The following is a 27,957-nucleotide window of genomic DNA, read 5'->3' as shown; positions in this document are numbered from 1 at the left end:
TAGTTGATTATAGGCTATTGGGTGAATGAGAGACTATAAAATATTCAAAGAGGAGTTCTACACACAGCACAAGATTGGAAGCCTGGCATCTGAGTTCATCCTCATCTCGACTGCTGACTAGTGTGGAATCTCTGGGTAAGTCCCACATTCTTCAAACAGTCGTGGGTAATAATACCTGCCCTGCCTACACCTCAGGAGTGCTGTGATCGCAAATGAGAGACAAGTCCTTTGAACCATGTATGCCCGTACATCATTGTTTTCACGGGACTTTGAATGTCTGAGCACACAGACGTCATTCCAAAGCCATATTGCTCAGCATTGGAACACACTGGTTCTCTCTAGTAACTCACTGCACGTCGCTGAGCAGTAAGTTGCCCTGTGGCAGTGATCTAGACAAAAAGGCAGGTAGCTCCAGCAGTCATGTTTGCTAAGTTTGTCCTAAGATTGTCTTCTGGGTGACTGCAGCCACTCTCCCTATGGGGGCAGCCTGTGCCTCTGCTTTGAGCCTGTCCTTTTCTTGAGGTTCCCTGTGCTTGCCATCCTCAAGGAGCTTGTTCTTCTCATCTCTGGAATCTACACTGTACTGGCCACCAGGCTTGGCTTCTTCCCTGGGAAGTGAAGTGAAGTCAAGTCGCTCAGTCGTGTCCAACTCTTTGTGACTCCATGGACTGTAGCCCGCCAGGCTCCTCTGTCCATTGAATTTTCCAGGCAAGGATACTGGAGTGGGTTGCCATTTCCTTCTCCAGAGGATCTTCCCGACCCAAGGATCAAACCCAGGTCTCCTGCACTGCAGGCAGACTCTTTACCGTATGAGCCACCAGGGAAGTTCTCTTCCCTGGGAGTCCTCCTCAATCTCCTTAATTATTGCCATGAGAGCTGACACCTAGAGCATCAGCATTTGGAGTCAATGTCAACTGATATAGAGCAAAGGCTGGATTCAGTGAGCTTTTTTTAAAATATAAGTTATTTATTATTTTCTTTATTTGGCTGTGCCAGGCCTTAGCTGTGGCATTCAGGATCTTCAGTCTTCATTGCAGCATGTCGGATCTTTAGTTGTAGCATGCAGGTTCTTTGAGTTGCGGCATGTGGGATCTAGTTCCCCAGCCAGGGATTGAACCCAAGCCTCTGTGTTAAGAGCACAGAATCTCAACCACTGGACCACCGTAGAAGTCTCCTGCATTCAGTGAGCTTTTAAATTTCGTTATAATTCCGTTTTTTGTGTATTCTCTTTAAATATGAAAAATGATCTTTGGTTCTCATTGCCTGTCTGTCAGTAGAGGAAAATAGCATTGTGATTTGACAGGGGATTTGAACTGACACCGTGAAGGAGAACGTCAGTGTTCCTGAAACCAGGCGTTTGTTGCAAGCGCGGGGGCGGGGAGCGGGGGCGATTCTCCATTTCCTCTATGTCCAGAAGCCTTTCCTGGCAGAATGTCTAGCCCATGAGACTCTTCGTCTTCATCTTGCAGGAAGGCTGCGATTTGGTTCTGACGCACGGGTTACAGGAGCCGCTGAGCGTCCGCACAATCTGTTATGCTAAATCACACCTGGTGTCTGCACAGAGAAGGCTCTGGCAAGCGTTCCCACCACTGGGACCCAGGCCTCTGACTCTGACGCCAAAACATGGCAGTGTTGCAGGGGGCCTTCTGAGAGCCTGGCTCACCGGCACGGCAGATTAACCTGCTTGTTCTCACGTTAAATGCTTTATGAAAATTCACCGGGTGCAGAAAGAGGGAAGAAAACCCAAGTGGTTCCACAGTGAGCCTGCCTGGCACCAGTGAAGGAATGAAAGTCAACATGAAGAGTTGGCAAGAGGAAAAGGTGTAAAATGCAATGAAAACCAAGTGTGGCAATGCCAGCCATTGCATTGTTTTATTAGCATTTTCTCAAGGAAAACATTTAATCATAGAAGATCTGGTGTCCGTGAGCTAGGGAAGATGATGCTGGGCTTTTCCACTCTCTCCATGGTTTCCATTTTCTGAGGAATTGCCGAGTAAAGTCAGCAGAGAGAAACCTCCGTGCAGCCTGGTCCTTGAAGAAGGGTTCTTCACTGTAACCAAAGCTTAGTTTTCATAGGGCAGAATCTGCCTTTTGAAAAATAGAATATTCTGGAACTTCCCTGGTGGTCCAGTGGTTAAGAATCTGCACTTCCACTGGAGGAGGTATGCCTTCAATCCCTGGTGGGCAAACTAAGATCCTGCATGCCCCACAGTGTGGCAAAATAATAAAAACAAAATTATAGAAATAAAAATAGACTCTTCTGATGGCTATCATCACCCTCCATTCTTCCAGTTTGCACAATGTATTTTTCTGTTCTTTTTCTTTCCTTGTTGATTTTTCTCTCTGTTTTTTTGGCTGTGCCTCACAACTTTTGGAATCTTAGTTCCCCAACCAGAAATTGAACTCAGGCCCCGTCAGTGAAAATGCAGAGTCCTAACCACTGGACTGCCAGAGAATTCCCTTCCTCACTGATTCTAGAATGAAATAAAATGTATAAGGAATAAGATGGAAAAGTTCTACCCTTTAAAATATAATACTTTTACATCTGCTACCCAAAAGAAAAAAACTCTTTCTGAATTACCACTTTCTTTGGGAAATAACTAGGAAGCAAGACAAGCAACAGTAACAAGCCATGAAAAATAAATGATCAGCTACTAAAAAATGAGGTTGCGAGTATACATTTGAGCAACAGAAATCAAAAGAAACAAAAGTAGAACCAATAGGTAATATTGTGTGGGGAGTTTTAAAATTACTTTTAGCTGTGAAGCCTCACTACCTTAAAAGCAGTTTGTGAGACTAATGAGTTTAACATACTGCATGAAATACTTCTTTACATTCTGTTTCTGCCATCCCAGAGCTTATTCAGTTACTTGATTTCTTCATTCATAGTTGCCAGGAAGACTAATTAACACTAAGGAATGGAAAGAATCCTGTTCGGGATGCTCTTCTGCCACAGGGGTAGAGCTTCCTGCCCAGAATAGGAGTTAAGACCTTGAACCCACAGCCAGCTCAAATTCCTGTTAGCTTAGTCTGGTTGTTTTTGCCTTATCATTAGACGTTTATACTTCTGTCTGTAAGCTTTTATAACTTCCTACTTACGGAGACAAGATCCTTTGTGTCAGCACCTTAGCAAAGTGATATTGAAGGACTTGGCACTCAGGCAGAAGTTTTGCAGCCAAGCTCCATCCTAACCTGCCTTACTTAGCGTAGCCTCACAGAGAAAAAGCCCCACCTGCCTCCAAAATTTGGTGATGGGCAGGGAAACGAATGTTTTCTTCCATATAATTGAAGAAAGTTGAAGAAGTTGAAGGTGAGTCACTAAATCGTGTCCGACTCTTGCGACCCCGTGGGCTGCAGCCCACCAGGCTCCTCTGTCGTTGGGATTTCCCAGGCAAGAATACTAGAAAGTGAAAGTGAAGTCACTCAGTCGTGTCCGACTCTTTGCGACCCTGTGGACTGTAGCCTACCAAGCTCCTCCGTCCATGGGATTCTCCAGGCAAGAATACTGGAGTGGGTTGCCATTTCTTTCTCCAGGGGATCTTCCCAACCCAGGGATCAAACCCGGGTTTCCCGCATTGGAGGCAGCTGCTTTAACCTCTGAGCCGGATCCTCCCGACCTAAGAATCGAACCCTGGTCTCCTGCATTGCAGGCAGATTCTTCACCAACTGAGCCATCAGGGAAGCCCCATAAATGAAGAAACATTGGCTTACAAGAAAAAACTGTTTTTTGTTTTTTAAAAAAGATTAAGCATTCTTCACTGAATTATCTTTTCTCCTTTGTCAAAGTTCAGTTGACTATATTTGTTTGGGTGTGGCGGGTGTTTTTCTGTACTCTTTATTCTGTTCCATTTATCCTTTTTTAAAACCTTTTTTAAATTGGAGTATGCTTCCCTCCTAGCTCAGTTGTAATGACTCTGCCCGCAACGCAGGAGATCTGGGTTTGATCCCTGGGTCAGGAAGATCCCCTGGAGAAGGAAACAGCAACCCACTCCTGGAGAATCCCATGGACAGAGGAGTCTGGCAGGCTACAGTTCATGTGGTCGCAGAGAAGGCCACGACTAAACTAGTGTAGTTGCTTTACAATGCTGTGTCAGTTTCTGCAGCACAGCAAAGTGAACCTGCTCATGTATTACATACACCCCCTCTCTCACAAGCCTGCCTCCTTCCTCTCCCTCCCATGCCTCTAGATCACCACAGAGCATGGAGCTGAACTCTGTGCAACACAGCAGCTTCCCACTAGCCATCTGCTTTCCACGTGGTGGGGTATATATGTCATGGTAGGGTATATATGTCGCGGTGGGGCGTATGTGCCGCAGTGGGGCGTATATCTGTTGTGGTGGGGCATATATGTCGTGGTGGGGCGTATATGTCGTGGTGGGGTGTATATATATGTCGCAGTGGGGTGTATATATGTCTTGGTGGGGTGTATATGTGTCGTGGTGGGGTGTATATGTCACGGTGGGGTGTATATATGTCGCGGTGGGGTGTATATATGTTGCAGTGGGTATATATGTCGTGGTGGGTGTATATGTCACGGTGGGGTGTATATGTCACGGTGGGGTGTATATATGTCATCGTGGGGTGTATATATGTCGTGGGGTGTATATATGTCGTCGTGGGGTGTATATATGTCATCGTGGGGTGTATATATGTCGGGGGGGTAAGAGGGGGGAATGGGGGGGAATGGGGGGGGGGGGGGGGGGGGGGGGGTGTATGGGGGGGGTGTATATGTGCGGGGGGGGTGGGGTGTATATATGTCTTGGTGGGGTGTATATGTCGCAGTGGGGTGTATATATGTCGTCGGTGGGGTGTATATATGTCATCGTGGGGTGTATATATGTCGTGGTGGGTATATATGTCGCGGTGGGATGTATATGTCGCGGTGGGGGTGTATATGTCGCGGTGGGGTGTATATGTCACAGTGGGGTGTATATATGTCTTGGTGGGGTATATATATGTCGCGGTGGGGTGTATATGTCACGGTGGGGTGTATATGTCGCAGTGGGGTGTGTATGCCATGGTGGGGTGTATATGCCGTGGTGGGGTATATATGTCAGCGCTACTCTCTCAGTTTGTCCCACCCTCTCCTTCTGCACCACGTCCACACGTTTGTTCTCTTTCTCTGTGTCTCTATTCCTGCCCTACAGATAGGTTCATCAGGACCATAAAAAAACTGTTTCTTGATATTTACATTAAGACCATTTGGATCCCTTTCTAACCATGGATCTCACTGTTGGCTTGCGAGGTAAAGGAAGTCATCAGCCAGAATATGTTGGCATCACAGTAAAACTGCTCAGGCCAGGACTCAGGTGACACGGCTGTTACCTGGTGCGTCTGTGGAACCACTGGCAAGGCTGCCTCATTAAACTATGAACCGATCGCTCTCAGTTTATTGTTAAAAAAAGAATGTAAGACCCGCGGCCCTGCCCTGTGTGGGGAATCCGTGACACCTGTGGCAGGTAGCCCCGTATTCATCCTTATAAGGAAGCCAGGTAAGGGCAGAGTCCTTTGATGACACACTCCCCTTTCACTTGTTTGCTTTTATTCTCCCACGCAGACTGCAGCCCAGCAGGAGGGCTTTTAAACCAAAACAGTTAATTACCTCCTCCAACCCAACACAAACAGAGCCCCTTGAGAGGGAGAGGGCAGCTTTGCTTGGGGCTTTGCTTTGCACAAGGTGGGCAGGAGGCCACCTTCGCTGACAGAGGCCAGGTGGGGAGAGACCAATTAGAAGGGGCGGGGAGGACGGCGGGCTGGCTCTCCCGCCCCACGTGTACTTTCCATTTCGCTTCCAAGGGCTCGCAAGGTACTGTGACACCCCTCACTCAGATCCCAGAATGCCTACAAACGCCCATTCCGAAGGCAAAAACAGTGGCTCTGGGACCCGAGACCCTCTCTCCCTGGAAGCCCATGCCCCCACCCCCCAAGCCGAGCATGCGCAGGGCGGCCTCAAGCAGGACCCTTGTCTTAGTGCTCAAGGGGCTGCAGGGTGGACCTTCTCGCAGTCCAGGCTTGAGCACCAGACAGCTTCTACTATGGAAGCAGAACTGAACTGCCATGATTATTATTATTATTTTGGCTCCACCACGCGGCACGTGGGGGTCTTAGTTCTCCGACCAGGGATGGAACCCGCGCCCCCTGCAGCGGAAAGCTTGGAGTCCTCACCACTGGACCACCAGGGAAGTGCCCCCTGAACTGTGACCCTTGTCCCACCCACCCCATCACCCTTTCCTCCCCCAGTGGAACAGAGCCTCCTAAATCCTGGGCTCTCTGGCGGCTTGGGAATCTCCTGGCTTTTTGTCGATCTCCCGGCACGGCCCCTCCCGTCCCTAGCGTCACAGGTACTGATCATCCGCCCTTTTATTCACTCACTCTTCCTGCCTCTGCCCTTTGCGCTTTGCCAGCTCTCTGCTGGGTCATCCCTTCTCCTCTGCACCTGCAGAAACCCTCAAGCCCCCATGCTTTTGCTCTCAGGCTGCAGTGTTCCCTCCTGCCTCTGAGTCCCGCATCCTAATGTCTGTGCCGCTGACTCGAACTGTTATTTCACTTCTCATCCTATGGGCCTTGTTACCCTGCAACTGGGTGATACCTTCCTGCATTGATTTACATGTCAATATAAAGTTACTTGCTTCCCAGGTGGTATTAGTGGTAAAAAAAAAAAGGCCGCCTGGCAAAGCAGGTTAGACGAAAGAGACGCAGGTTCTATCCCTGGATCAGGAAGATCCCCTGGAGGAGGGCATGGCAACCTACTCCAGCACTCTTGCCTGTAGAGCCCCATGGACAAAAGAGCCTGGCAGGCTACAGTCCATAGGATTACAGAACAGACATGACTGAAGCGACTTAGCATGCATGTATAAAGTGACATGTGTCTTTTGCCTTCCTCCACACGTATCCACAGCATGGTGGATAACATTTGACTGATCCCTATCCTACTTGTTAAGAAATTTTAATTGCTCCAGATCACAGACATCGAGTCGAAATGTGAGAATAATATTCAGGAAGTGTTCTTTTCAGAATCACAAGCAGTCATTTTTTAAAAAGGACAAACGCTATCAGTTATCTAAATGTTTTCATGGCATCACCAACTCCATGGAGATGAGTTTGAGCATGATCCAGGAGTTGGTGATGGACAGGGAGGCCTGGCGTGCTGCAGTTCATGGGGTCTCAAAGAGTTGGACAGGACTGAGCGACTGAACTGAAATGTTTTCAAGTATCTAGAAGCTTGGTCTTCAGTACATAAAACACCTCACGTGTGAGACATTGTACAGGTGTCCTCCGGATCCTTCCCATTGTGGAGACGTGGCCACTGCCCAGCCCCTCCTCACCCCCCAGGAGAGAGCAGTCACAGCACCCCGTTCCTCCCTCCTCCCTCTGATAGTGCCCTTGGAACAAATCTCATGGCCCCCTGTGCCCTGCTGCACAGCTGGAACACAGAAATACCACGGCCTTTCTAAAGCTAAGAACAAGCAGTGAGCGAGAACAAAGTCATGAGTGAAGAGAGAGCCGTGAACTTGCAGACTCCAGAGCTCCAGTCACATGAGTGTGGTTGTTGTTTTTGACATTGAGAAAGGCTATGCCAGCCTTTAGTAAGCAAATACTTTGTCTTTTCAGAGTGTTGTGTGCAAAGTGTACCTCAAAGCCTCACTATTAAATCACAGAGTTAACAAGAAACGTTAAAAACACAGGTCTGCCCATGCAGGACACCTTCTCAGGACTAGCTCGACATTTCCCTATGGGTGTGGGTTTGAGGTCCCTCAGAGGCTCATGGGACAGTCTGGCAAGGTCCTCAGAAACACACACACACACACACACACACACACACACACACACACAAGGCCTGTCATGTAGAGTTGAGGAAAATCCACTCGGAGCAGGTGGGGGAAAGTGAAAGTGAAGTGAAAGTGAGAGTCACTCAGTCGTGTCCGACTCTTTGCGACCCCATGGACTATACAGTCCGTGGAATTCTCCAGGCCAGAATACTCGAGTGGGTAGCCTTTCCCTTCTCCAGGGGGTCTTCCCAACCCAGGGATTGAACCAGGAATCCCTCTTCCTGACCCACGACTGGAACCGGGGTCTCCCACATTGCAGGCAGATTCTTTACCAACTGAGCTATCAGGTGGGGAAATGGCAAAGTGGAAGAGGAAGAGCTAGCAGGATGGTGATGTGGAATGGACAGGGCCTTGGGAGCGGGAGGGCTAAACACCAGCCACTCTCCAGTCAGGGGCAAGGGCAGAGCTGAGTGAAGAGTCCCAGGGGAGTAAGCCCCTTCTTTCCACCTGAATTTTCTCTTTCCAGGGACTTTTCATTGTATTTTATTGAGCGATGAGGACCGAAACCATGAAATAAAAACTATCACAAGCCTCCCTACCTCACACTGAATACAAATGTGTTGACTGAAATTATATCAAGACTAAATGTTAAAGTAAAAACTGTAAGACTATTAGAAGAAGACATAGGTGTAAATCTCCGTAACCTTGGATTAGGCAATGATCACAAAATGATCACGGAAGCACAAGCTACCAAAGAATAAAATAGATGAATTGGACTTCAGCAAAATTAACTTTTGTGCATTATAAGACACCATCAGGAAAGTGAAATGACAGCTTACAGAAGGGGAGAAAATATTTGTGAATCATAGATATCTGATATGGATTTACTATCTAGGATATATAAAGAACATTTATAATCCAACGACCAAAAGACAACGCATTTTTAAAAATTTAACACTAGAATAGATTTTTCTACAAAGAAAGTATAGATGGTACTTGACTTACAGTGGTCCACCTGGTGGGAAAGCAATACACATTCAATGAAAACCATAGTCTGAATATTGAACTTTGATCTTCCCCTGGTCAAGTGTTACATGATCTGATCTTCTCTGGTGATCCTGGGCAGCGACAGTGAAGCACAGCTCCCCGTCAGCAAAGTGGTCTTGAGGTCGACAGTCGATATACTTGCAGCCCTTCTCTACCCGGAAAACCATTCAGTTTTTTCACTTTAAGGACTGTGGTCAGTAAATTACATGAGGTATTCATGTTTAGATGGTTTTGCCCCATTGTAGGCTAATTTAAGTGTTCGGAGCACATTTAAGGCAGGCTAGGCTGACCTTTGATATTCAGTAGGTTAGGTGTATTAAATGCATTTTCAAGTGATAATACTTTCAGCTTGCAGTGGGTTTATCGGGACACGACTCCATCATAAGTCAAGGGAGATCCGTGTACTGATGGCCAGTAAACACATTAAAAGATGCTCAGTATCATTAATCATTCGAGAAATGCAAATCAAAACCACAGTGAGATATCACACCCACCACATTATCAAAAACAAATAAAATGAAAAATAATTGTTGGCAAGGGTGTGGAAAAATTTGGAACTCTGCTACATTGCTGATAAGAATGTAAAATGTACACCACTATAGAAAACAGTTCGGCAGTTCCTCAAAAAGTTAAATATAAAATTACTAAATGGTCCAGCAATTCAACTCCTAGGTATGTACCCAGAAGAATTAAAAACAGAGACCTAAAGAGCTACTTGTATGCCAAAGTACGCCCTCATACACATCCTGAGCCTTTTCAGTCCTTTGAATGGAAGCTGATTTGGTATTTTAATAAACCTGTGTTTTTAAGAATCTCTCATAATAAACACATCAGAAACTTTGCTGTACCAAAATCTACAGTTTCAGAGCAGAGTGCCTAGAATGTAATAACTTGGGGGATGAAATCAGTAAATGAACATTTTCCTCATTTTTTTTTATTGTGATAAAGTACACATCACTTAGAATTTACGATCATACTCATTTTTTAAACCATGTGTTTCTTTTTAGAAAATATTTATTTATTTATTTATTGGCTGTGCTAGTCTTTGTTGCTGGATGAGGGCTTTCTCTAGTTGCAGTGGGTGAGGCCTACTTGCTAGTTGCGGTGTACCGGATTCTCATTGTGGTGGCTTCTGTTTTGGAGCCCAGGCCCTGGGGCTCACAGGTTTCATTGTCTCGTGGCACCTGGGATCTTCCCGGACCAGGGATTGAACCCGTGTTCCCTGCACTGACAGGCAGGCTCCTAACCATTGGACCACCAGGGAAGCCCTATCATAGCCATTTTTAAGTGTACCATTAAGTGATTATTAAGTACATTCACATTGTTGTCCTTTTGTAACTGGCTTATTTCACTTAACTCAGTGTCTTCGGGGTTTATCCATCTTGTATCATGTGTCAGAATTTCCTTCCTGTATAAAATTGAATAACATTACATTGTATGTATTTAACACATTTCGCTTGTCCATTCTTCTGTCCGAGTACCCAGTGGCTCAGACAGTAAAGAATCTGCCCACAATGTGGGAGACCCGAGTTCTATCCCTGGGTCAGGAAGATCCCCTGGAGAAGAAAATGGCAACCCACTCCAGTATTCTTGCCAGGAGAATGCCATGGACAGAGAAGCCTGGCGGGCTACAGTCCACAGGGTCAAAAAGAGCCGGACACGACTGAGCGAGTAACACACATTCTTCTGGCAGTGGACTCTTGGGTTGCTTCCACATTTTAACTCTTGTGAATAATACTGCTATAAAAATGGATGTACAAGTAATTTCTTGGAGATCTGCTTTCAGTGCTTTGGGGTGTATACCTGGAAGTGAGATTATTGCATCGTACGTTAATTCTATTTTTAATTTTTATAGTAACTGCCATATTAGTTTCTGGAACAGCTGTACCATTTTATACTTCTACCAATAGTACACTAGAGTTCCAATTTCTCTGCATCCTCCCCAATACTTGTGTTTTTCTGGGGGTTTTTTGACAGTAGCCATCCTAATGGGTATGAAGTGATACCTCAGTGTAGTTTTAACCTGCATTTCCCTAATGATTAGTAGGGCTTCCCTTGTGGCTCAGCTGGTAAAAAATCCACCTGCAATGCAGGAGACCTGGGTTCGATCCCTGGGTTGGGAAGATCCCCTGGAGAAGGGAAAGGCTACCTACTCTAGTATTCTGGCTTGGAGAATTCCATGGACAGTATAGTCCATGGGGTCGCAAAGAGTCAGACACGACTGAGTGACTTTCCAAAAAAAAAAAAAGATTAATAACTGTGGTGTTGGAGAAGACTCTTGAGAGTCCCTTGGACTGCAAGGAGATCCAACCAGTCCATTCTAAAGGAGATCAGTCCTGGGTGTTCATTGGAAGGACTGATGCTAAAGCTGAAACTCCAATACTTTGGCCACCTCATACGAAGAGTTGGCTCCCTGGAAAAGACCCTGATGCTGGGAGGGATTGGGGGCAGGAGAAGAAGGGGACGACAGAGGATGAGATGGCTGGATGGCATCACTGACTCAATGGACATAGTTTTGGGTAGACTCCAGGAGTTGGTGACGGACAGGTAGGCCTGGCATGCTGCGATTCATGGGGTCGCAGAGTCGGACACGACTGAGTGACCAAACTGAACTGAACTGAATGATTAATGATATGGACCATCTTTTCATGTGCTTATTGGCCATTTGTACATCTTAGGAGAAATGTCTGTTCAAATCCTTTGCCTATTTTTGAATTGACTTGTTCGGTTTTTTTTTGATGTTGAGTTTTAGGAGTTCCATATATGTTCTGAATATGTATTCCTTTATCAGATATATAATTTGTAAATATCTTCTCCCATTCTCTGGGTTGCCTTTTTATTCTATTGATAGTGTCTTTATTCTGTTAATATTGATTTTATTCTGTTGATGTATAATATCTAAAAAATTTCATAAAGTTCAATTTGTTTATTTTTTCTTTTGTTACCTGTGCTTTTGGTGTTATCAGTGAATGAAATTTTAAGCCATTTCAGTTCAGTCCAGTCACTCAGTCATGTCCGACTCTTCAAGATCCTGTGGACTGCAGCACACCAGGCTTCCCTGTTGTGCCAGGGAACTTATAGTATGTTCAGTATTGCTATAGATTTTTTTTTTTTTTTTTTGAAAATAGACAAACCATGGGATTTCCCTGGCAGTCCAGTGGTTAAGATTTTGTGCTTCCATTTCAGGGGGCATGAGTTCAACCCCTGTTCAGGGAACTAAGATCCCACATGCTGCATGGTTCAGCTCAAAACAAAACAAAAAAACCTGGGTAAACCAAGATTTTTTTCCATGTAGGAAAAACAATGGGCCAGAAAATTCAACAGTATCACCTTACCCGAAGAAACACTACCAGGTTGCAGTAATCAACGAAAATTTGTCCTTTTTTCTAATATAGTCACTACAACAGTCTCTGTGATTATGATATATTTACCAGAAAAATACAATAATTTACTAATGATGACTTGCTTATGTCACAGGCACTTCTGTTTTTTAATATTAATGTTTAAAAAGAACTTACACGGAAAAGGAGTCCTTAAATGGAACACTGCGTCAGAACCTTTTATTTTAAACCAACCAATCTCAAAATTTTCCAAAAAATCATTTCGTATAGATGCTGATATCAAGGCCTTCTGCCCCAAATTCGTTCCAGTCCATGCTTATGACATCATTTGATGAATTAGATAAAATGGAAGTGAGGTGAACTGGACAAATTCAGAAAAGACAATTCACTAGTGTTTCTGGGTATGTGGTGTGGTGATTTGCCTTTTGTAGGATAAGAATATTAATTGCTCATTTAAAAAATTTGCACAGATTAAGCATCTCTCTGGAGCTGGGAACCCTTATTATTTCTTAATTCCCAAATCTCCTTTCGACCACATGGCTTTTCCCTCTGTTCCTGTTGCATTCAGGGTTGTCTTGGCGATTTCCTCTAAAAACAAACTATAGGTTAACATAAAAGGTTCAAGGGGTGGTGGAGGGCGGGTAGGAGAAGAAAAAGGTGCTAATTCAGATGTTATGAAACTGTGATAATGCTATTATTTAAGACACTTATTTGGGTATGTTTATACTTTGTAGTTTTATAAATAAGCCCAAGGGGCTCCTCCTGGTTGTCACCATCCTCCTTGCATCTCGGGTCCTGTCTGTCTCTTCCTATCCGAGTAAAAGTGACGCCGCTCTAATCCCTGCAAGTTTGGAACTAATGAACTGACTGCTGAGCCGCCGCCACGGAGCTTGGTCCCAAACTATACTGTACTTCACACTCGATTTATTCTCCAGATGGCGAGACTGTGCCACCCCGCCGCGAGGGACCACCTCTTCCACTGGAGTGTAAAAGTGGACGGATGTTGTTTTCTTTGCAGATTTGATCATTCTGAGCTCAAAACTTGCGAGGATGATTAGTTATTAGCTCTAATGGGTGCCAAGTGAACCAACTGCACGCATATTTTCTCCTTTCATTTTGGAGTCTGCAGGTTTCGGGGATGGTTGATTTATTCACTTTCTTACGTCAGCAGAGCGTGTCTCTCTTCCCCAGGTGATAAGAACCCGGTCTCTGAAATCATAGCACGCCTTGGTTCCCGGCCCAGACAGAGTCACATAATCTGGTGGCTTATGTATAAGGACGAGTTTATTAGCCCCTGGTCCACTGCACTGAGCAGCCCATGGCACGAAATATCGATTGCAATGTGGGAACTTTGGTAACATCACCTTTTAGACCCGGGGCCTGCAAACATTCTGACCTGTGCCAACTTGCTCTGTGACCTTTGCAGACCCTACCTCTGGAATCAGACCTACTCCAAACACACAATGCTAATTAAGTCTCTGCAAAAACCTAATGTAATTGTTGAGCAAGGCCTTAAATTCATTACTCCCTCTTTTCAGATTGTCAGGACTTAGAAGGACAAGTTTATCCTACATTGAGAAATGCTGGCCAAGGCCGTGCTGCAGTGTTCACACATTTAGAATGCAGCTCCTACTAAACCTTATTTTGGAAGACCTGTTTTGTTACCAGAATGTAAGACCCCTCCACCCTTGCCCCCAGGCCCCCAGCCTGCCAAAAATTTCATTTCTTAGTGGCCTCTTTTTGCCTCCATTTCCTTTTCTTCCTTTCTCCAGGGACCACTTACCTCCCAGTAACCTCAGCAGATCATCCATATAGCCCTTTCGAGAAGGTGGTGTCTGCCAGGCCAAGACTTACTAATCCCCCTAATGAGATGGAACTTGGAAGGATGGTCAGGGCCAAACAGGAGAAAGAGAGGGAAAGAGGATGAAAGCGTAAAGGGAGTGAGGTGATGGAGATGAAAGAGCTGTAAGAGAGCCGGTAGCAAGAGGTAAGGTCTGCATTGGAGAGAAAGGGAGAGAGAATAGCGCGGACAGAATTTCCTTCTTTTCACAACTGCTGGACTGTGGCTCTCTCTAGCTAAACACCCAGAGCTAAACCTAATTGTTCCTAGAAACTGCCTTCCTCTCACCCAACAGATGGCATGGGTGTGTTTGCTAGCACAGTAACATATTTCACCATTAAAATACCAAAAAGAAAAAAAAATCCACATGCTTGTTGGTTGGTGTAAATTCAGGGAAGTTGTTGGATATTTTAGGATACATAGCAGAGGGATGCACACTTGGTTTATGTAAATTGTCACAAGCAACAGCCTGTTAATAAGGGTGTTGTGTGGCAAAATACCTCCAAAGCGAGCATCTTTTTTTGGAAAGGTATAGAATGATGAACTGGAAAGAGCTTGGTTTGAATTCTGAGCCAGAAAGGGAGGGGGGGGGAAAGAGTTTAATAAAATGCTGAGTATTCACTGCTCATTATTATAGCATGAAAAGTACTAATCAGATTATGCCTAAAATTGGAATGGGGTACTTCATTTGCAGCCAATTTCACAAGGGCCGAATTTTACTAAGTAAACCAGAATGTGCTGAAACCATGGCAATCTGACTTTAGATAAAAATCACAGACAGGTTTAGAACATGAGCTTTGAACAAACAGTCCCCTTCAAATCCAAGTGAAACGACTGAACAGCTTAGAGGTCAGATTTTGTTTGACCCCAACAGTAACGATTTAGGAAGCGGATGTTGCCGGGGATCTTACACGTGCAGATTAAACTGGGAGGATGGCAGTGATGATTCAGATTGGCACTTCGTGTGATGTTTCTCCCTCTCTGTCTGATTCACTTCACTCAGTATGACACTCTCTAGGTCCATGTGAAATCTGAAAAGCAACGATACAAATGAACTTACAAAACAGAAAGAAACTCACAGACTTAGAGACTGAATTTATGGTTGCCGGAAGGAAGGAAAGGGGGAAGGGATAGTTAGGGAGTTTGGGATGGACATGTACACAGCGCTATATTTGAAATGAATCACCAACAGGGACCTGCTGTACAGCACAGGGAACTCTGCTCACTGTTATGTGGCAGGCTGGATGGGAGGGGAGTTTGCGGGAGAATGGATCAAACGTATACATACAGCTGAGTCCAAGTGCAATTCACCTGAAACTATCACAACAGTGTTTGTTAATCAGCTATAGCCTGATACAAAATAAAAAGTTAAAAAAAAAACAGCGATAAACAAATAAATGAAACGCACTACAGCCTAAACAATCTGGTTAGTTCCCTTCCATTTTCCATTCACTCTGTCTCAGGAGACCCTTTCCACACCCAACCTGCCCTTGGAAAACCTGGAAGTTGAAACGTTTCTGAGCTGGAGCCACCCTGAGTTCTACAGCTGCACCAGGCTTCATGGAGCATTAGCACATCTTGGGTTCTCTGAGGCCGTGGATCTAAATACACGCAGGCATCATTTCTCCCGACAGTCATAGACAGCCTGGGAACCATCCTAGTGAGTTGACTTCTGCTCTTCACCATCAGGGTTTTCTTATTCAGTGATTGTAGCAAGAGGGCACAGTAGAGCAAGTGGGAACATTCTGTCCCTGCAGAACAGCCCACAGCGTGGTGGAGCCCAGCCACCGTGGCTGCGTGGCTGCATCCTCCCCCACAGTAGCTAGTACGAGCTCTCGTCTAAGCTCGGCCTAATTATTAGCAGTCAGAGCTCAGTAAATCAGGACTGCACGGAGCCATCTTAAACTGCTCCCTTGGACTCTGCTTCTGAGCTGACAACCCTAAGCGTTTCCTCACGCTGTTTAACTCAGACCACGTTTGGAGGTCTTCCCTGCTTCCACCCAGTCTCAGACCTACATCCGTCTGGTTTAAATCTACTGTCCTGGCTGGTCGTCTTGAATGGACTTTGACTCAGTATTGGCTCAAATACTTGTTTTTTTCTCTCCGCTTTGGTTTGTGATTTTCCTAGATAACTATGGCTGTTCAAATGGCCGTATATTGTTAAGACTTTTTTTTCCCCAAGCTACATTCATCAGCAGTTGAGAAGCTTTAAAGTTTTATTAGTATCATAAAAACCCTTCTCAAATGAAACTACTTTTGATAAGTGTTCATTCTGACAATGAGAATTTGCTGAGGGCTGTTGGCAAGTGGGAGGAATTTGTTTTTGAAACTGAAATTGGCAGGAAGTAATGACCCCAAGTGCTTTCTTCCTCTTGATTTCAGCCCCGACACCCTCAATGCACTCCTCTCTCCCCACCCCCTTCCCCACCTTCATCACCCCCAACTCAAAGTCAGTAAATAACATGTTTAATTTCGTACAGTTTTTCTGGGGACAATTCAAATACTGAAGCAGATTTTCAACCTTTCAGCTTTACTTAGCTGTGGAGCAAAGCCTGTCAAATCAAAGGGGGGAAAAATGTATTTGTCTCCCGCGTCATGAAGGGATTTCTTCTTGGTGATATTATTGCCTTCCATGTGAAGAAGTTGGAGCTTTTTTGTAGCGGGGAGTGTCATTTTCCTGTGAGCACCTTCCTAATTGAATGTCAAGATTCAACACAGTTGCAAAATAATTTTTAAGTAAATAAAAAGCATTAAGCCTGTAGATAGAGAAAAACAAAACCTTATTTTTTCCCTAATGTGAATGTGCTAGCAGTCAAGACTACCATTTGTCCATAAGTTATCTAGTTTCTTGTATTTATTAAATAAGAAAATGCAGGTAGAGCACTTAGTACCATGCCTAGTGCTTAGTAAATGCTCAATAAATGTGACCTAGTAATTATTTTATCTTTCCAGTGGAAAAGTAATGCTAATGAGCAAGTGCCTGCGTACAGGCTCAGTCACTTCAGTCATGTCCAACTCTTCGGGACCCCATGGACCATAGATCGCCAGGCTCCTCTGTTCATGGAATTTCCCCAGCAAGAATACTAGAGTAGGTTGCCATGCCCGCCTCCAGGTAGGATCTTCTTGACCTAGAGATCGAACCTACGTCTCCTGCGTCTTCTGTTTTGCAGGCAGTTTCTTTACCGCTGAGCCGCCAGGGAAGCCCTAATGAGCAAGATGAGCCTACTGTTAAATATTTAGAGTTTTGCCAGCATGCATGACAATGGCTCTCATCTCTGCTATAGTCAACTTTAATAAAGTCTGGAAATCAATCACTTGCCCGTCATTTCAAACATCATTTACTTGGTGGCTATAGTAGGCACTGTAATGGTGCTCAGACTCTCAACCCACATAAGAATTTCATGGATGGTTTGATTGTGTTTCCCCTCAATGGCACATAAGCTAAGGAGATACATTTTATCTACACTTATAGGATGAAGCTAGATTGAGAATAGTAAAAACTCTTGAAGACTTTGACCTGGGCCCAACTGAAAAGTGTGTGAGGATCAACTCGGTGTCCAGTGGTCTGGCTGAAGAAGACCTGGAGGCCATCCTGCAGTCTCGGGTCCTTCCTTCCAGCCTCATGCTCCCGAAGGTCGAAGGTCCTGAAGAAATCCACTGGGTGAGTAGCTCATATACTTTGCTTTAATTAAAGACTGGGGAGCGGCTAAGAAGGAGTAGCAGAAAGGAAGGGTTTGGATGCTTCAGGTTTTGAAAATGCATACACAGAGCAGAGGAGAATGGAACCGAGAAAAAGGAACCAAAAAGACCATATCCCGCATCCAAGGAGAACCTGGCTTTGCCCTAAGTGTTCAACAGGAAACGCTCTACACTTGAAATGATGCTTCTGCTGCCTGCACAGATATGTGGTTCAGACAGAACAGCTTCCTCTAGAGCAACCCTGGGAACCAGCTTACCTGGGACTAGAGACAGCTAGGCCCTACCCCTCCACCTGGAAGAGTAGAGATGTGCATGGCTCTTAGGCAGATTGATTTGAAGTCATCGTGGATGGCGAAAGCACATTAACTGCAAAGGAAAAAAATGAACCTAAAGGAGGAGAGGAAAAGGTCACTCCTTAGGGCAACTGGAGGAAGAGACAGGAAGCTTTTAACTAGTGGTTTTAATTAGCACAGATATTATTTCCTGAACAGTTCCCTAGTTCATCCTTTTTAAATTGCTGACAGGTGTGTTTGTTTCATGACAGACTTTTCAGCCAATAAAACCCTGGCATGTCAAATTACTTAAGAAAACTTTGAAATGGGCCTAATTATACTATGATTGTTTTCATTGTTAAAGCAGGACCTGGGTTGGGGGGTTGGGTGGGGCTAGACTTTATTTAGGGGTCACTGTGATGCTGCAGATCCCTGCTGAATATAGGGTGGTTCCATTGTGCCAGTCGTGGGCAGGGGGGGTGCCCATGGCACCCAGATGCTGGAGGCGTGGTAAGGGCGTGTGGACAGCTTTTTGATGCCATGTCCGAGGTGACCTCTAAGGTGGTGGCTACAACTGAGTCTTAGACATGACACCCAGACACAGCTCACCTTTTCAGCCCTCATAGCTGTGTCAGCTTTGTGCTTTCTAGTGCCGTGGCTGCCTGCCACACGTGGGTAGAAGCACTTGAAGTGTGGCCAGTCCAGACTGAGGTGTGCTGTAAATGTAAAATACACCCGGGACTTCGAAGACCTCACAGCACCCTCCCCACACAACCACCCCCCTGCAAAAAAGAGAATGTAAATCATCTCAATAATTTTTAATGTCGATAACATGTTGAAATGATAATATTTCAGACACACTGGGGTGAATAAACCTCTTATTAAAATGAAACTCATGTGTTTCATCCTTTTCTTTTAATGCAGCTACTGCAAAGTTTAGAATGACATACACAGCTGCCATTATTTTTCTGTTGGACAGTTCCACGTGGCGTCTTCTTGAAGACCTCCATTCAAGGGCCCCCGTTTACTTTCCAAACTAGAGTTCTCCTGGGCCAGGTCACCCCCCAGCAGCTGGGAGGTGCTGGTGAGAGGAGGTTCACATCCTCCAGGTCTGACTGGAGGACGTGTCCTAGGTTGATTGAAATGGAATCTGAAGTCACTGTTCCCTTTTGGATTCTGAGTTAATGCCTATTTATCACTGTTATTACCCCTCATTTGAGAGGGGAGGGCTCACCCCGGCCTTCGGCCACAGCCTCTGTTCGCTGTTTTAAATCCCTGGCTTGTGAGGAAAGTACCGAAATCTAAATAGGATTTCTAGTTAACAGAAGTCTTTGGGGCTGTTTATTTTTTGCTCTCCGTTTGTATTTATGTGAAGCATAAAACCCAGAGCCTGATGCACAACTGAAAGATGGGCTTCCTTGTTTTCTTTTGTGTGAGAATCTCTTACTGGCCTTTTGTCGCTAGTGTGGGTTCTTGTTTGACTGGCACGGCTTATTGGACTATAACAAGCGTGACTCTGCCTCCTTTGTGGTGGGACAATTCTCCCACAAATCCCGAACGGGGTGCATTCTTCCAGCACACTATTGGGTGTGCACTGGAATTGAAAGAATTGCTGAGCCCGGCTACTTCATCTCCTCCCCAATCTCTTTGTGATCGTCCCCCTTCTTTCCCTCCCCCGACACAACCCCCCCAGTCCCCTCCACCTCGCTGAAATGAACACTTTACCAGGCCGGAAACATTTAATCGTCTCCTTTTGAAAAAATTAATTGAAACTTCTCCACTAGTTACCTTTTGTGTTAGTACTTAATGCAATTTTTTAAGAAAGAAGGGGAGGAGGAGGAGGAGGAGGAGGATGGGCTAGAATATTTAATTTTTAAATGCCCCTCCTGGCTTAAAAACAAAAGGCATTAGAGAATTTTCTCACTAGGAACCAGGGAAGGGGTTGTAAAAGATTTACCCAGTTTTTTACGGGTTTTGTAGTTATAACTATTATCACCAAGAATGGGACAAGTGACGTTTCAAGGTTTGGTTTTGTTTTTAACAAGAAAAAAAATTTTTTTTTGGCCGCACAGGTAACCCCAAAGCCACTAATATTTTATCACCCATTTTCTAGCTTCAATGTGACATAAATTATGTTTTCTTTCCATTTTCGTGGAATACTATATGTTTGTCCCCTGAAATTGTAGCCTTCGCTTCCTCCTTGCTATTTTGGTTGAGTTATTCCTTCCCTTGTAAAGTTGCTAAGGAGGTGATGATGATGGTGTCGAGGAAGGGAGGGGCAGTGGGTGCAACTGGGAATAATTCTTCATTACTGAAAGCTGTGATTTATTTTAGCCTAATTGTAAAGTTACTGCAAATTGCTCAAAAGCTTTTTAAAGATCCCAGTGATTAGATTTTTTTTGGTGGTTGTGGTGGGGAGGGACGCTGCATAGGCAAGGAGGGGGCAGCTAAAAGGGGAAATAACACCTCTAATCCTGCTTCTGGTAAATAGGCTGCCAGCTTTTAAAATGAGTTTCCTTTCTATTAGTCGGAATATTATGCTAAGCCTTAAGCATTAGTTTTTTTATGTTGCCATAGCAGCCCTGTTCCTGCAGGGCGGTGACCTGCGATGATTACAGTACAAAGCTTATAGGGTCTTGAAACCCCCTTTGAAGATGAAAAGTCTTTGATGGTTTATATTTATGCAAATCTCTTAGATATGATTTACCCAACTGAGACTGAATGGAGAGATGATTAAAATTCCCTTTTCCTTTGATATCCATTAGTGGCTGAATATTCCTTAAATTTAAAATGGATATATATGTTTTTATCTTTATTTACAAAAATATCTTTATCGTACCTGTGTGTGTGTGTGTGTGTATGTGTGTGTTTTTATCTCCCCACATCTTATTAGATCTAGATGGACATAATAGATTTACAATTTAGAGTGTGGTGGGGTTTTTTTTTCCCCTTTGAAAGGGGTGGGGGGAGATCTGTGTGAGAGCTTTTGTATGTTTCCAGATGATAGATTTTGGAATTTGGGCTACCCCACTGACAGCACAGAGCTAGCTGTGAACTGGTCTCATGGAAAAAATTGGCGAGCTTTGGTCTTCAAAGAATTAAACTTCCTTTTTAAGGTCTTCCTAGGTAAGCTAAAAAATTATGGAGAAAAACCTCAGAACAAAGGGTAATGTCGCTATAATGAATAATATGGATTCCACGTAGAAGGCTGCTGAACAGTCACATTGATGTCCTTCTGGGTCGGAAACGAAACCAGAATGGCAGGTAGAGCGAGCCTTCATTGTTTTAGGGGCCTGCCACTTGCACTGAACGAAATGGAGGCGAGGGGTCTTAAGTAAATATGTTTTCAAGGAAAGTATTTAAACTCAAGAATCTCTCCTTCTGTCTCTAACTCCTAGGCCTCAAATTGTTCCTTCAGGAAAAAAAAATGATACTGTTTGGGGTTTTACTATTTCATTTGGTGGAAACTTTATTACCTTTTTTCCTTAGTCTTTCCTCTGTTTTTTTCTTCTTTAAAATTCTTTTATGTATTACCTCCTCAGGTCAAAGACTTAAATACTACTTCTATTCTAGAGTTAAATGATTGTACATTTTTGCCCCCACTAGTCACCTATGACTGTTTTTATTTTAGTTTACAGACAAATTTTCATTCTACTTAAAAGACCGAAAACTTGAACAACCTATGAATTTAATCCCTTTTGTGGAAACTGCAATGGGTTTGCTCAATTTTAAGGTAAGAAATCCATAATGTGGCTAATAAGTCAGTATTTTATTTATTACCTGAAAAGAACTTTGGTTTTCAGTCTTGACATCTGCTTAAAATATTTTTCTAGAAAGATTTATAAAGCACAGTAAACCTTGAGCACCATGTGTTATCTGTAACAACCAAAAACCAGGTTGTGAGCATCTTAGAAAACAAAGAAACTGGCTAAGTAGCAAGAAAAAACTTCCTAGTCCTAAATATTTAAATGAAACATTTATATATCCCTGGCATTAATTTTAATTAATCACTGTAAATTTTTGCTGTGAATTATTTCATTTATAGAGTAAGTGTACATGAACATATGTCACCCTTATGAATTAACTTTCAATTATTCTTTTGTGACAATTGCCATCTACTGGGAAATTTTCAGGCCTGTTTGTAGCAACATTAACTATAATGTCTAATAGCCTAGATTACTGTTTTTGAGTTAGTGTACATACTAATTTGTTCTATGTTATTTTAACTTGCCACATTAGAACGTAAAATACTTCCTAATGTACATACAAGCTTTTTCACCATTGTATGATCGCATTGAACTATGTGCCTTAACAAATTCATAGCCAGCTTGTTTCTTCCTGTTGATCAGTGGCCATCTAAGTTGTTATCCAAAATATGCTTCATTCACATTCCATCTGACCTGTAAACATCACTGTAGCACCCCATCTCAGAGGGCAGGAGAGGGGAAATACCTAAAAACAAAAAGAGAAAGTCCAGCTGTACTGGGGAGATAATATGTGAACCAGTGCTCGGAGAGGAAACTTGGAGACCTGCTGGCCCGTGCAGGAGGGGCACAGTGCAGACGCTTGGGGAGCTGCATCAGCACGTTTACACCAGGAACCACAAGTTCTTCCAGCCTGCCCTAGAATTCTGAGAATATAATCGATGCATATTTCCTAGACGCAGCTAGATTCATACAGTGATTTCATTTGAAGCACTGACTTGCCATTTTATTCATAATATACTTAGAAGCGCTCACAGCCCCTGAAATTGATCAACAGTGTTCTCACCCGTTCCTCATGTCTTCCCCACCCACATATATTAGCATGCTGACTCTCCACCTTTCCAGAGTCACAGTTGTGTCTAAGATGACCGCTATTCATCTTTATTTTCACCAAGAAATGTCCATGCTTATTAATACATCTTGGATGACTTATTGCGTTTTTATTTTCTCTTCTGGAGTTGTAGAGTTCTGTATTGTTTGTTTTTAATCCTGAGACCATTTACTGAGAAATCTTGATCCCAGTGCAAATAATCCAATTAGTTTGATTTTTAAATTCTTTCCTTTTCTCCTGCGCCTTTATGTTCATTGTTGGAAGGTCTCCTAAAGCAGAAACAAATTTTGGAAGAAACAGAAGTAACTTCTAGTACCATCAAAATGAGTGAACTTGAAAGTTTCTCTAAAGATTGGATGAACTAAAATGTGAACATTATATCAATATTAATAACATATTTACAACTATATTAATATAATCCATTAAGCAAAGCAAATATATGCAACATAACTTACATTGGACAATATTAAGTACTTTTGAAAGGGGTGAATTGGGGCTGCATTTTCAGGATAGCTTTCAGCCAAACGGTGTTAGGAGTTGCATCTTTCTGTTTCTGAAATATACCATGCTGCTTCTCTCTAATGTGTGTGTGTATGGTTCTGTTCTGTTCTTTTACAGGCAGTGTGTGAAGAAGCAGTAAAGAACGGGCCTCAAGTGGGTCTTTTTCTAGATGCTGTAGTTTTTGGAGGAGAAGACTTTCGAGCCAGCATAGGTGTCAAAGACATGTTTCTCCTCTCATTCCTGCTGTGTTTATGTGTATATATTTTTCCTTTGCCCCTTCAAGAATGGGCATTTACATGGCAACATCAATTTGCCAACCATGACCATGGGCAACACTTCCGGATAATTTAGGGCACCTCATAGCTGTCCTGCTTCCAGAACCCTACATCAACACTTCCATTCATTTATAAAATAACTAATAAAAAGCTTGTCGTAGCCTCAGACGTGTTCAGGTCTATATGACGTCTACTTATTTTTCATAATAAGTACATTATGTGAACAACTTCTCTGTTGTTTAAACATGCTGTTTTCCCATTAGTCTGAGGGCTGTCTAGACTTGTAACACAAATTTAAGGCAATTTCACATTGCTTTAATGAATCATTTTCTACACTGAATGTAGTATGTAAATATTTAACGTAGATCTCAAATCCACCCTAAAATATATTTCTGAGCTCCTTTATTATAAAATATTTATTGAGATAGTATGCTGGTTTTCACTGATCTTCCTCCTCCCCTGGGCACACTGTCTTTGGTCTGGGTAGATGTATCACTAGAGGCTGTGAGTGTGTCTAGCAAAGGGGCCTCAGCCACAAAGCATTTTCAAAACCCCAGTCCCAGTGACCTGAAAACTGGAGCATTCCCTAAGCAGTGTCATGGTCCAGATATAAACAGTGACACTTCGTCCCCCTTCCTGGGGGGAAAGAAAGGGACTTACTTTAATACCACTCTTTCCAGGAGACTTTTGTGTGTACAACAGCTCAGTGGACACTGCCTCCCTCAAAACCAGTGTCCTTTCGTTTCCCCCAGTTCCCCATCCACACCCCAAAGCTGCTGTGTTTGGCTCAGAACCTCGGTTATGACACAGCATTGCAGCCACAGTACCCGAATTCTGTGCTCAGCGAAGGGAGTTAACTATTTCCACGCACAGCTATTTGGCCACCTTGTATAGTGCTGACTTTGGAGTGACACTTTCTTTCTTTTTTTTTTTTTTGGAGTGACACTTTCTGAGCAATGGCAAGAAGGAAAAGAATACACCAGGAGTCCTTTGTGACCTATTGAGTCATTTGTGTCTAGTTTGCGAGATAGGGGAGGGGCCTTCTCTTAATGCATGTGCAAGTAATTACTTGAAAAGAGCTTTGCACAATAAAGAGACACAAGTGAGAGTTAACTCTGCCTACGCAGAACCCTCTCTTCTTTTTTATTCGCATCATCCTTTCCCTAGGGTGCAATCCCCAGGTAGACACAGAAGTCTTTACACACTTGAGTTTTTGTAATATTAGGTCAAGGTTCAGTTTCCAAAGTTAACATCTGCTTTCTCTGTCAACACTTCAGGTGCAACAAGTAGCAAGGAAACCCAAGATATCCTCTACGCTCGACAAAAGATTATTGTTGTAGCAAAGGCCTTCGGTCTACAGGCCATAGATCTGGTGTACATCGACTTCCGGGATGAAGAGGGGCTCCTCAGGCAGTCGAGAGAAGGAGCTGCAATGGGATTTACTGGTACGATTCTTGATAATACCCTAAAAAGCAGTATCTAGATTATGCAAACTTTCCAGAAAAATAGAAATGTAACCAGGAACTGGGTGTATTTAATGTAGCCAGGTGACTCATATACTTATCCCACTGTTTGAAACATGAAAAAGTTATCCAGAACAAGAACCTGCCAGACAAAGGGTAATATCTGTCTTTGGCTCTGCAAGTCAAAAAACAAAGCACTCATTTTAGTTTCTCCTGATAATACCTACCAGTTTTTTCTGTCCTCTTAATAATAATTCTTCTGCAGTTTTTGCTGATGTGAGGGGAAGAGCAAGGCCATTAGAAGCAGTGTTTCTGAGTGAACTGCCTTAAGAATTTGAGTTGATGGGTAGGAAAAAAAAAGTACTCAAATATCCAAAATATTAATTTATTTCTGAAAAAACATCTAGTGATATTTTCTTTTTTTTTTTTTAACTAATAACCAGCTTTTTATTTTTCTGCCACTTCAAGTCCCTCCTTTCCCTTCCACCACCCAGTGAGCGTCTGTGCACCGGGTGACACCTACGGGCGTTGGCTGGCATTAAGATCAGCGGGTCCTTGAAATCCGGTCCCGGAGCGCAGGCAGATAGATATCTGTTGATTGGTGTGCCCAGTCATTCATACCCAGGAGCCCAGGAAGCAACCGAAAATTGTATTTTTGCAATAAGAATCTATTTTTTTAAAAACCACAATAGGATTCTATACACAAACATGTCTGCAGTTGCACACACACACACACACACAACTGTGGGTAAAAAGCACCATAATCTCTTTTATTATTATTTGTTCTTCTGCTGCAAGTTCTAAGAATATTGTGATCAGAAATGCACCCCCAAAAATAAGAGAGACAGCATCCATGCTATTATTTTTGTAAATGTTTTCGAAATGTGTTTGCATAGAGGTGACTGAAACATTTCATAAAATGACCTTCAATATAAAAGATACCTTAATGGATGATAATTTAACCCAAAGTAAAATGGAAAGACTGAAGAAACAGTGTTAGTGTTATAGGAGAATTAAATAAAGCCCTGACCTTTGCATTTGTGTTTTTATTTATTTTTTTAGGGTTTCAGGGGGACTTTTTATTTAAAAGAGCATCATTATTTGCTTTAACTGTGGCAGTAGAGTAATGCCAACACTCTGCATTTGACAGAGTGCATAATATAGGCAAGGTGCCTGACCAGAGATCTTTCAGTCTAAATAAAACAAATATTATGTGTTGGTGTTTTTAACACAAAGAGTTAAAAATGTGATTCCCCCAAATCTGCTAAATGAATAAGATGTGTTATAGAGAATTTCTCAATCATCTGAACTATTAATAAATGAATCGCCCCTACATTTAATAGTGACCCAGAAGAAAAGAGTTCCTGGCATTGATTGTCCTTGTCTCTGTACCTGTGACACCTGCCTCTTTCCAATGACCTCTTAGGATGTGACCCAAATGGAAAAGTTGGAGAAAGACTCCATGAAATCTGTCTAATAGACCCTGATGTTGTTGGTCTAAACTATGTGGCATTGGCTGCCAAGCAGCCAGATGTTACTCTGAAATGGGCACTAATACAATTAAAAAAAAAAAAAAAAGAAAGCACCGAATTGATGGGGCCTCTCTGATCATCACTCAGGATAACCTGGGTGTCCTCTGCTTCCTCTAGGGTAAGTGTTTGCTCCAGAACTTGTAAGAGAGTTTGCAAGTTTCTCCAAGAGAGAGGACTGAATTGAATTGGTCCCTAATTCGATCGTAGCAGACAAGTTATTTCAAATCAGATTTAAATTTCCAGACTGTGCCCAACTCAGTGTGAGGAGCTTACAGACTTGGCACCATTGTTTCTCAACAACAGGGAGTATTAAATCACACACAAAAAAATGGAAGTAGAAGGGAGGGGGAGGTAGGGAGGGTACAGTGCCCATTATACATTCAAGGGAATAAGTCAGGGAAGTAGGAAGCTAAACTTCAGAGCCATCTTGCAATTTTTAGAAAGAAAGGTCTTTCTTGTCCCAACGTTATTTCTATACACCAATAAAAGGTGATTGGTCTGATAATAAGATAGGAGATTATTGGTAGTATTTTAAAACAACGAATGCTTTAATGAGCATTTTACACCACTCATGATCTGTTTGTCCTAATTATTTGTCATGTAATTGCCATACTTTGAGCTTTGCACAAAAAGGGAGAAAAGGAAAGAAGGAAGAAAAGGGGAAGGAAGGAGGGAGGGCAGGAAAAGAGAACTGCGTACCCTATTTGAAGCAAAAGACTGAAAGTTTTAAAATTCAATGAAGTATTGTATTATCTATAACACTGATAAGGATCTATGCTATAAGAATTTTCCAGGCTTTAAAAAATTAGATTTTTTTTTAATGAGTTGTACTTTTGTGACACGTAACCATGCCTCAGACAGCAGGTTACAGTTTCTCTTCTGTAATCATTGTTTCACAGGGCCACAATCCATGTAGATTGATTTTAAATCAATGCATTAGCTATATAAATGACTATTAACTTTAGGAATTATTTTTATAAAAAGAATCCAAAAATAAATCTTGGAATAAAGCTTTAACAGCTGACTTAGGCATCACAGTTATTCCAGTACTACATGCTGAGAAGAAAGATTATAAATATGAAGCACTATGGGTTTTCTTCTTTTTTGCAGTCTTTTGTAGAAGACAAAAATAACACCATCATACAGTTACCTAAAAGACTTGACAGGTATTGATTTAAAGCACGATATATCAAGTGGTACTGTAAAAAGGATTTCATGGTCATAAATTTTAATGTCTTCCAATTTTGCACCCTCTCAGTAACTTGTCAATAACAACTCTTCTGTATAAAATATTTGCTTCACTCCCACATGGCATTAAAGTCTGCCATTCAGTTGTTGGGATATAGAAGATCAATGAAAGATAACTTCACATATGGAGGTTCATAAATTTCTAAAACTTAACA

At 43.0% G+C, this 27,957-nt stretch overlaps 1 protein-coding gene across 6 annotated transcripts in view; it reads left to right on the top strand.

The window, feature by feature from the left end:
- The window catches only part of CLYBL (citrate lyase beta like), a 233,645-nt gene that overhangs the window by 174,129 nt on the left and 31,559 nt on the right, over positions 1–27,957 (top strand). For all 6 annotated transcript variants that reach the window (XR_001918925.1, XM_018056399.1, XM_018056397.1 and 3 more), the window contains 4 exons: positions 17,470–17,658; positions 21,600–21,701; positions 23,402–23,495; positions 24,837–25,004. Coding sequence is in view for 5 of the 6 variants with exons in the window: in XM_018056399.1 (XP_017911888.1) it covers positions 17,470–17,658; positions 21,600–21,701; positions 23,402–23,495; positions 24,837–25,004 (553 nt within the window). In the remaining variant the exon portion in view is untranslated. The remainder of the gene's footprint in view (positions 1–17,469; positions 17,659–21,599; positions 21,702–23,401; positions 23,496–24,836; positions 25,005–27,957) is intronic.

Source organism: Capra hircus, chromosome 12 (assembly GCF_001704415.2).
Source record: "Capra hircus breed San Clemente chromosome 12, ASM170441v1, whole genome shotgun sequence".
Lineage (NCBI taxonomy): Eukaryota > Metazoa > Chordata > Mammalia > Artiodactyla > Bovidae > Capra > Capra hircus.
The sequence above is the reverse complement of the archived record's forward strand: the minus strand, read 5'-3'. Positions and strand labels throughout refer to the sequence as shown.